The 10,159-nt window shown below is 49.7% G+C and overlaps 4 protein-coding genes across 4 annotated transcripts; 3 read left to right on the forward strand and 1 right to left on the reverse strand.

Moving 5' to 3' along the window:
* The first annotated feature begins 206 nt into the window (after window positions 1-206).
* Window positions 207-3,181, forward strand: LOC120952668 (dynein regulatory complex subunit 5). Its single transcript, XM_040372118.2, has 3 exons — window positions 207-2,378; window positions 2,450-2,585; window positions 2,665-3,181. Exons 1-3 carry the CDS (start codon window positions 1,490-1,492, stop codon window positions 2,930-2,932), a joined length of 1,293 nt encoding a protein of 430 aa, XP_040228052.2. The 5' UTR covers window positions 207-1,489; the 3' UTR covers window positions 2,933-3,181.
* A 427-nt stretch (window positions 3,182-3,608) lies between these two features.
* Window positions 3,609-7,234, forward strand: LOC120949351 (dnaJ homolog subfamily C member 3). The gene is made up of 3 exons (XM_040366610.2): window positions 3,609-4,082; window positions 4,318-4,428; window positions 5,069-7,234. The coding sequence occupies exons 1-3, from the start codon at window positions 3,989-3,991 to the stop codon at window positions 6,349-6,351; spliced, it is 1,488 nt and encodes a 495-aa protein (XP_040222544.1). The 5' UTR covers window positions 3,609-3,988; the 3' UTR covers window positions 6,352-7,234.
* Window positions 7,235-7,265: 31 nt separating this feature from the next.
* LOC120949352 (transcription factor Adf-1-like) lies at window positions 7,266-8,364 on the reverse strand. The gene is made up of 3 exons (XM_040366611.2): window positions 8,142-8,364; window positions 7,898-8,065; window positions 7,266-7,823 (listed from the first exon to the last, which is right to left on the reverse strand). Exons 1-3 carry the CDS (start codon window positions 8,302-8,304, stop codon window positions 7,507-7,509), a joined length of 648 nt encoding a protein of 215 aa, XP_040222545.2. The 5' UTR covers window positions 8,305-8,364; the 3' UTR covers window positions 7,266-7,506.
* Window positions 8,365-8,649: 285 nt separating this feature from the next.
* On the forward strand, window positions 8,650-9,931 carry LOC120951112 (60S ribosomal protein L35a). The gene is made up of 3 exons (XM_040369641.2): window positions 8,650-8,766; window positions 9,175-9,722; window positions 9,829-9,931. The coding sequence occupies exons 2-3, from the start codon at window positions 9,186-9,188 to the stop codon at window positions 9,850-9,852; spliced, it is 561 nt and encodes a 186-aa protein (XP_040225575.1). The 5' UTR covers window positions 8,650-8,766; window positions 9,175-9,185; the 3' UTR covers window positions 9,853-9,931.
* Window positions 9,932-10,159: the final 228 nt, after the last annotated feature.

Genomic DNA, 10,159 nt, shown 5'->3' on the forward strand with positions numbered 1-10,159 from the left:
AGCTTACGCGCGTGATTCTCGCTGCTACGCTCTTTGCATCGTTTCCACGGCTAAATAATTCGAAGATAATTTTTGAACATTTTGAGCGATCCAAAAGAGAGAATAATAAATAAACTATTATTTCAATGGCCTTGCCCATTTCCTCACTCTTATTTAAACACAAATATGTGATAACGTACGCGAGAATAAAATGGATGTGTTGTTAAAAATAAATAAATGTGCCCCCTTTCGCCGAACTCTGCCCTTTCGCACTTTACTCTTTCTCACCCATTTTCAAACCGTTGGCAGTCCCGTGCCAAATGGGAAAGCGTATATAACAAATTAACTGGTTGGCTTGCGACCGCCACAACCCATACGCCAGACCGGTCAGCAATAAAACAAACAAAAACACAGATGTGTGTATCTCCTACGCCTCAAAGATCACGCGCAGGGGGGCACCAATGATGCCGGATGATAGGTGGACGTCATAATTTTCAAGCGGATTTCCGTCGCAATGTTGTCGATGACCACAGGGGAACGGGGAGGGTAATGGTAACAAACAACGCACACACACACACACACACACAAAGAACCTGGGCGGCGGGGGCATTTAATTTTAGCCAAATTGCACGCGACACCGTGTCCACGAGAGCGTCCACTGAGCGGCGATGGTGTTCTCGTTCGAAGATGTGGGATTATGGATTGAAGGCGATCCGAGCCGTTGTATGTTTACCAACGCTGACAACACCGCGTTCAAATGCTATTAAAGTTCGGTTTATCAACACCACTGGGGAGGACGCAGGAGAGGAACGTTGGCCACCGAGAAACCGACCTCGAACTAGAGTAAGAAAACAGACATAAAAACCTTGCTGCTGCTGCTGCTGCTACCCGCCTGACACGGATGGTTGAGAACATCACCGTACCAAGACGCGGCCAGACAGCTGGCGTTACCATGTCTGCCCCGCAGTAGTAGAGACGTCGTTGTCTCGCGAGATTGTAGCAATAGCAACAAAAAAAGACCCCGTGCTCTCTCACATATGGACTTGCTGCGCGCACGGTAGGACCTCGCGCAGCCAACGCACGTAAGCGCGCGAGTTTTCCGCAAGCACGGAGCATCGAAATATCGGCGAAAGAAAACGCGCGCGCCAGTAAACGGTAGTTTGTTGTGTCCGTGCCACAGCAACGGCCGGGGGTTTACACGTTAGTAGTGGAACGCCGCATAGTGGCCTAGTGCAACAAGTGGCAACGCAAAGTTTCGTGCAAACGGCTGGAGGAGGGTGGTGGAAACATCGTATCGATTAAACAATCGTCCTCCTTAGCAAGTAATTCTGCAAACCCCGGGAGTTCTCCAGTCTGTTGCTCCTGGATGCGCCGGATTGTTTAGTGCGTCGGAACGCTTCGAACGGACAACAGGGACACAACTTTCTCAGTGAAAAAAAGAAGAAAAGTGGGATCAAGTTAAATTATTCTTGCTGTTTATCGTCCTCATAACTAAGGCACATAGGCCACCATGAAGTATCCCAACACGCTTGACCTCAACACGTACCGGGCGTACATGTGTGCGAGGCACCTGAATCGCGACAAAACCCGCCAGCTCGATGCCATCAACCTCGACTGGGACCTGAACGTGCCGGAACCGCTGAAGGTGCTCTGCCTCAAAGCGATCGCCGACAACTGGATGACGGTGCCGTACTTCCGGGAGCTACCGCTCTGCGAGGATCGCCAGTATCTGCTCGATCTGCTCGATCTGAACTTTCCGCTCGAAACGCTGTGCGCGCGGGTCCGCAGCGATGCCTTCTGGAAGCGAGCCTTTCACCACCGGTGGCGCACGTTCGTACCGATAGAGGTCGGCTCGAAGCCGTGGATACGGATCTACCTCGAGCAGCATCTGGCCGAGCTGGTGGAGCACCTGAAGCCGAACGAGTACGACCAGGAGAGCGTGAAGCGGATCGTCGATCTGTGTTCGCCGTTCGTGCGCGAGCTGCGGCTCGAGCGGCTGCAACCGTCGCTGTCCGACAACAGTGACCACGTGCCGCTGGACGCCGTGCTGGCGAACTTGCGGCGACTGCAGCGCATCAGCGTAACGTACGACGTGAAGGATGTGGGGCACAATTTCTTCCTCGGCTGCGCCACGATCACCGAGATGGACGTGAAGCTGATGACGCAGGGCTTGGAACGGTGCGGCGAGCTGACGGAGTTCCGCCTGCACAGCAGCAAGCTCGAGCCGACGATGATGAAGCGCATCAGTGCGGCCCTCGGGAAGGGCTGTCCGCAGCTGCGTACGATCGCGTTTCCGCACTGCCGCTGCGGGGACATCGGGCTGCGCGCGTTCTGTGATTCGATCAAGCCGCACTCGTTCCCGAACATACGGGAAGTCGTATTGACCAACAACTTCTTATGTAAGTAGACGACGGACAGACACTTCCCGAGTAAAGGCCTTAAAAAATGTCTTTGTTTTTTTATATAATAGCTCCAGAAAGCGTCCAGGAGCTAACCTGGCGTCTTCGGCATCGTCGCATCGAAAAGCTTGATCTGAGACTCAATCCAATCCTTACCGAGGGTGCTATGTTCATCATAACAAGTGTGTTCTACATGCCACTGCAGGAGTAAGCAAGTCCACCGTCCACCGCAAGGTTACCTAAAGTCAACATTATTTTGTGTTTTTTCTCCCCTTTTTCCTCCCAGACTCAACCTCAGCTGCTGTTCGATAGATGAACAGATCGAGGAGTATCTGTTGATGCTGATCCGCTTCAACGACACGATCAAGCGGCTCGACATCTCCTCGAACCGTCTGTCGCCGGCCATGGGGGAACGGTTGCTGCAGCGCGTTTACGAAAATAAAACACTCCAGCAGCTCGATTTGCGCAACACGGACATCTCGTACGATGTGCGGGCGATCATCGATGAGGTAATACTGGAAAATCGCGACCCGCACAGTTTGCACACGTGGTAAACCGGGTGCGAAGGTCTGTTGGAGTGTGGATTTGATAGATGAGCGCGTTAGGTGTTGTGGTTGGATGTTTTTTGCGGAATTTATACAGGAACTTATTATCACCAAGGATGATAAGATGTAACTGCAACTATCGTATTCTAGTTTTGCGACTTACTCAAACACTAATCCTATATGCTGACCAGAATAAGATAATTGTACATTTATGTTTGTAAAATAGTGTCAAAACCAATAAAGTTTTAACTTAATTCACATGATAAACTAGTGATTCTTTTTTAGGGGCATAACGTGAATCATCCGCTATCAACCGTCATTTTAAAATAGGCTCTTCATAATTATTGTTAATTTATACTTTTTTTCCAGGAATGACATTGTTAAAAACGCTTTTTAAGGACAGTTTAGTATGTTATAATCAGCTCGTTTCAAAAGTGCATCAAATATAACCGCCAAATCGAATTTCAAACAAATTTGTTTCCGCTTAGAATCGCTGTACTTTTGTCACCCTTGCGTACATCAACTTAAAATGTATAATTTAATCAAAACATTGTTGGAAAATTAAAACAAAGAAAGTTTTATAAAAAAATCGTACAACAAACTGTCACCCAAGCTCGTTTGCCGGCCGCCCCACTGTGCTGCCTTCCTTGCCGACCAATCAGCGTTCAACACACACATTTTCAGCTGTCACTGACGCGCAGTGCGAGGCAAAATGTCAACACGTCCAGTGCGAATGGAATGAAAAAAGGCTACAACAACGTACGTGCAAACTCGGCAACAATACAGTACGCGTGAATTACTAAAAGCAAGAGCATCTGTAATTTGCGGACGGTGTAATGCAGAAGATCTCAAAACACTCTCGTAAGGCAGCGAGACAGTGAACGTTTTCCAGCCGAAACATATCAAACATAGCAGTCTCTGTGTGTACGTGTCGGCGTGTGTGTGTGCGTGTCTCTGGTTCCCCACAAATTCGTGATACGGGACTTTCCCGGTTAACTTCTGCAGTCCCGCTGGGCGGAAGAAGAATATTGAACGGGTTTAGGACGGAGAAAACACAGGCTCAGCATGTTATTAAATATTCACGATTCATCACAGCTGGCCGATAGCCGGAGGTTGGGAACCGTCCTGCTCTTCCTATTAATAGAACTATTCTTCGAAGGTACGTGTTAAATGTGCCCCAGTGGAGGGGGGAGCCAGAAGTGCGTTCCCACGCAACGGTGTTTCTGCACCGTGTGGTGTGTACAAGAGTAGGCACTGACGTGTCCTACAGCAGCCAAACAGAGCCACCCCTAAATGCCACTACTGGCGCCCTCCCATTGAAGGCTCAAAGCAACTGCGAACGTACGTGTGTGTGCATGCTGAACCTAATCGTTATTATTGTTTTCCATTTCCAGGTGCCGAAACTGCCACACAGGCCGAAATCGATCGGCATCTAGAAATCGGCCGAGACTTCCTAGCCCGGGGTCAACTGTCGGACGCGCTAACGCACTATCATGCAGCTGTCGGTAAGTGGGCTGCTTGTGACCATCATCATTTTCGCGGTCAAGTCGGTTAAGTTCTTGTCGCGGTTGATTGAAAACAAAGGGGGCTGCTGCTCCTTCATTGTTTACCTTGCAGACACGCACGTTTCTTCGTCAGCTGATTGCGCTGGAATGCAACCGAGTTGCAGTTATGTAGAGAGTGTGTGTGTAAAAGCCTTTTTTTGTAAACGCTTATACTTTCTAGCAACGTTTGCACAGCTGGTAGTGTTGAGTTTGAATTACCCTGGTTTGTTTTGAAAATTTTGATTATTTGCACAAGTGAAAAGTGCTTTCAGTGTTGTAACAAGTACATTCACACTCCCGGGGTGTGTGATAGCACTTATCAAGCGAAGCTTGATAGGAGCAAATCAGCATCAGACACGTACCGATTTTCTTGCTCTATGTGCACACACACACACACACTGTCTGCCTCAAGTGACGTGTCGTTTTAATTACTTTTGGGTCATCCGACGATGAAAGACCCGCGCCGATTCGATGATGATGATGGTTTGCAATGATAAGCGACTAACCTATCTAATCTTCAAATATAATACGTTACCGTGTTCGTGTTTTCTCACCGATGCTTCGCATCTTTCTGTCCGTTTTCCGTTTTCTCTTTCTGCAGAAGGCGACCCGAGCAATTACTTGACGTACTTTAAGCGTGGCACAGTTTACTTCGCCCTCGGCAAGGCCAAGTTTGCCATCAGCGATTTTTCGCGCGTGCTCGAGCTGAAGCCAGACTTTACGGCGGCCCGAGCCCAGCGCGGCTCCGTGTACCTGAAGATGGGCGACTTCGACAACGCCGAGCTCGATCTGATCAACGTGCTGCGGTTCGATCCGCACAACGCGGAAGCGAACATGCACTTCAGCCGGATCGGCCCTGCCCGCGACCAGTGGGTCCTGTGCGTGGATCTGATGGAGCGGGGCGATTTCACCACCGCCATCGCGCTGCTCAGCCAGCTGCTCGAGGTGTGCCCGTGGTCGGTACCGATCCGGGAGTCCCGCGCCCAGATGTACCTGCGCATCGGCGACCGGATGGCAGCGGTCAGTGATTTCCGCTCCGTCAACCGGCTGTCGCACGACAGCACCGACGGGTACAACAAGCTGGCCCGCATCCTGTACGATATCGGCGACTCCGGTGCGGCGCTGAAGGAGATCCGCGAGTGTCTGAAGCTCGACCCCGAGCACAAGGATTGCTTCCCGTTCTACAAGAAGATTAAGAAGGTGGACAAGGTGTACGTGGACGCGCAGACGGCACGGGAAGAGCAACGGTACAAGGACTGTGTGGCGGGCGGCGAAAAGCTAATCAAGCTGGAACCGGACGTACCGATGATCGTGTACAATGGCAAGCAGCTGCTGTGCAGCTGTCTGGTGAAGGAGGAGGAGTTCACGGATGCGGTCGTCCGGTGCCGGGAGGCGCTCGATATCTACCCCGACCCGGAGGTGATGTGCGACCGGGCCGAGGCCCTGATCGGGGCGGAAATGTACGACGAAGCCATCGCCCAGTACCGGGAGGCGCTCGAGATCAACGACAATCTGCAGCGGGCGAAGGATGGCATCGAGCATGCGCAGCGCGTTCAGAAGCAGGCGGAACGGCGCGACTATTACAAAATTCTCGGCGTCAAGCGAACCGCCACCAAGCAGGAAATTGTGAAGGCGTACCGGAAGGCGGCCCAAAAGTGGCACCCGGACAACTACCAGGGCGACCAGAAGAAGATGGCGGAGAAGAAGTTTATCGACGTGGCGGCGGCGAAGGAGGTGCTGACGGATCCGGAAAAGCGGCGACAGTTTGACGCCGGCCAGGATCCGCTCGATCCGGAGGCGGGCCGGAACGGGTTCGGTGGGGGCAATCCGTTCCACCACTTCCACCACGGGTCACCCTTCCAGTTTAAGTTCCACTTTACGTAAAGGGTGTGTGTGTGTGTGCGAGTGTACGCGTCCTAACTTCCTTTTCTGTGCGCATCACCACCACCAGCCCCATTCAATCCTTTCGTTCCTTGCGTTGTCCGGTGTACCATTGCGCGCTGTAGTAAGGATCCCATCGGTGACAGTAGATGGAGAAAAAAAAGAAGAAATCCTAAATCAAACCACGCAACCATTTGCGCTCAGGCTCAGATAATGATCCATATTTGTTTGCGTGTTCTTGCTACCGGAGGAGAAGACGGGATCCCGAGAACCCTTTTTTCCCGCACACAGTTGCTCTAGTGGGTTACAAATCCATATCGAGCCCCCCGGGTGCCAGATGTAATTTATTCTTTATCAGTGGAGGTTTTATTCGGCCTTCTCAACTACACAAGCTAACTAATGGCACCTTTTTTGTTTAGTTTAAAATCGTTAAAATTGTTTAGTTTTTGCCATCAATCTATCACGCAATACGTAAATGCGGTCTTACACTTGCGTAAAAATGTATGAAACGAAAAAGGGTATCCGGAAAACATGTCGATTTTTCTTAACGAACTGTTAATTTAGTGAAACACACCTCGTTAGCAATACAAGCGTGCGTATGCTGAAGGTGGTCAGCAGGGCAGAGCATTGGTGCCACACCAAGTTGCCTAGAAAGCGCCCAACTTTCAAGCAGGCAAAGGACGCGGCAGGACAGGACATATAAAGCGAGTTGCATTTTTGCTGCAAAGAGGCACTGTCGATAGACTGAAAACTGGTTGATAGTAGGAGATGAGCGAACGCGGCATGAACGGCTTGTTAACGCAATTTTGTACATATTAATAATTTGCTTTGATCGCAATCTAAAAGCTAAACCAATACAATAAAACCTCTTAGTGATACTTAGTAAGAGATATAGTGTGTTGGGTTTCTTCTCTATGTACAGTTACTAGTTCAATAAAATGTTTATTAGCTTGTAATTTAATGTTCAATAAGGTAAAATAATTTCGTTTCCAATGTCGGCACGCAGACACCAAACGCACAGTGCAAGGACCAGGGTAAAAACGAGTGATATATGCACGACATTCCTACGCAATAAATTCCTAAAACTATAACTTGATTTAAAATACCCCCATGGGTACACGTCTCATCCTCATGTAGGATGTGTACCTTTCTGCACATTCACGAAAAGTTATTAATATCTCCTTGCCCAACCTCTTCCTGCTCTGTAGGAAACTCATTGATCTTGGACAGGATAGCTATTCGGGCGGCCAGTTGGTTTCGCTTCGGAATGGCATTCAACAACTCCACTAAACTAAGCGCAAAGTAATAATTACTGTTATGGGCAACATTGCCAACCGCCGGTGGGATCGTGTGTGCTGTCTCCTTCGGTTCTTCTTTGGCCACTACTCCATTCGAATAGGGTGAGTCGTACAGTTCCTCCATGAACGAGCTATTCTGTTCCATCGGCGTGTCGGACCGCTCAATGCGGATTGGATCTTCAGAAGAAGAAAAAAATGCACGTTCTATTAGTAAAGGTGGGTGAGAGCAAAACCAGCGGTCCAGCACTTACCATCGTCTTCCCCTTCGGAATGGCCGCTGCGTGACTTCGCTTTGGAGGTTAAAACTTCCGCAAGGAAGCTCAAGCGCTGGTAATGTTTCCACTTGGAATTTTTCGTTCGCAAAAGCTCCCGCCGGTACTGGTTGCGCAGACCTTGCCACTTTTTCTTACACATTTCAACTAAAGCGGGAGCAAAGGAAGCAAACCAAGTTAGCAAACGTATGCCCGGGGGAACGCTCCAAGCGGTAATACTCACTGTCCGTTTCCAGCAGATCGCTTATTTCCGCCCAACAGTCCTTTTCCAGCTTCCTGTTGTTGTAGTAGGGATCTTTGTGGTTCCATAGTAAAGGTTTCCGTTTCACCAGCTCGATTAGCTTTGGTTCGGAAAACAGCGGACTGTCGACGATGATGCTATCCATGATTGCAGCAAGCAAGCCAAATGTATACCCCGAAAGCGGAACGATAAACAAACATAAACAAGAGCTTCGTGACAAGATGAGCAGAGAAAAAGGTGTGACCAGAGCCGCGCAAATCAACATTTGCTCATCGTGTCGTATCTCTGCACATCGAACAAGTGAAATGTAATTCGTGTTTTGATAAATGAAGAATATAAAAAGCATTCGAAAAAACATTGAAAAGCAGCGAATCTCAGTTCAGATTTCAATTACGTTTAGAAACTTTTGCAAAACAGAATTATTTCCATTTGAAAGCTACGGTACACGTGTTGAAGAAATCAACCCGCAAGCCTATCCGCTCGAGACGTTGCTGTCATCCGAAAGCGGAAACAGTTCAAACGTCATATGACAGCGACTTTCTGCCCCTGTTCTGGTCTCTCTCTTTTTCCGGCATCGTGTATGCTAGCTGGACACATTTTGTTTAAGGTAGAGTCAAAAATCGGTGTAAATATCCATGAAACTGGTCGAATCTGGTGGCAAATGGTGAATAAACGATCGCTCGCAATGCAACGCTTGTGGGGCATCCCGAACGGAGCGGATTATTCCGTGAAAAGTCTGTGAAATACGGTGCTAATCGTGGATTGTTGACAGTCGGAATGTGCCGCAGGTGGAAGCGTTGGCCGTGTTTCGGTGTGGACCCGTGGCCAGCGATGGGAGCAAACGGTTAGATCGTGAAATCCGCTCATAAGCCAGTTTATTTCGACCGCCCCAGATGATGCGACTGTATTCATGGATATTTTGTACCATTTTCGCATGGCACAACTCTCTCTCATCCGCAGCTTCTTTGATAGTTTGGCGTGTATTGAAAGTGTATCTTCTTCCTTCTCGTTGTAGCCTAACTGATCATGGCTGATACCGCCACCGCTGCCGCTGCTACTAAGAAGCCGGCCAAGAAGGCCGCGCCAAAGAAGGCCGCCGCTAAGGCCGAGGCTGGTGCCAAGGCTGACGCCGCGAAGGCTGCCCCGAAGGGAGACCGCAAATCGCGTCAAACTCCGGAAGCGATCCGTGCCCGTGTCAAGCGTGCGAAGGAGCTGCGCACCCCGAAACCGAACCTGCCGCGCCCGAAGAAGAGCTTCGGCCGTCTGTGGGCCAAGGCTGTGTTCACCGGCTACAAGCGTGGGCTCCGCAACCAGCACGAGAAGCACGCTCTGCTGAAGATTGAAGGTTGCCGCAACCGCAAGAACGTCCTGTTCTACATCGGCAAGCGGTGCGTGTACGTGTACCGCGGTAAGTCCAAGCAGAACCACCCGGGAAGCAACAAGAAGTCCACCATCCGCGCCATCTGGGGCAAGATTACCCGTTCGCACGGTAACAGTGGCAGCGTTCGCGCACGATTCCGCACCAACCTGCCCGGACACGCCATGGGCCATCGCATCAGAATCGTGAGTATCTTTGTTTTCAACAAGAAGGTGGCCTGCAAGCCTTCTCCTAGGCGAGGCCGTCCAAAGAATTGGTGCTGATCGGACACGTTTTCTTTTTCCTTTGCAGATGCTTTACCCGTCGCGTATTTAAGCGCAGTAAATCGTGTGTACATTTATAATGGAATCCCCAACAATAAAAAAGCGCGAGTGAAGACGTGAATCCTCCTGGATATGATGATGTTTTGATGTGTTTAGTGTGTTCCTCTTTGCTAACGTCCAATTTGGGGAAGCTTACAGTGTCATCCGGTTTTGGAAGAAATTAACAGCCCCGAGAACATTATGAGCGATTGCGGATTTTCCGCAGTTTTCCTTGGAATTTGGTTCAATATTTTGGTGTAATTTTTGTCTTACGTTGTAAACTGTAGTGCATCTGGGAGACAAAATGTGAACAAAACTGA

Source organism: Anopheles coluzzii, chromosome 2 (genome assembly GCF_943734685.1).
Source record: "Anopheles coluzzii chromosome 2, AcolN3, whole genome shotgun sequence".
In the NCBI taxonomy this organism is placed as follows: Eukaryota; Metazoa; Arthropoda; class Insecta; order Diptera; family Culicidae; genus Anopheles; species Anopheles coluzzii.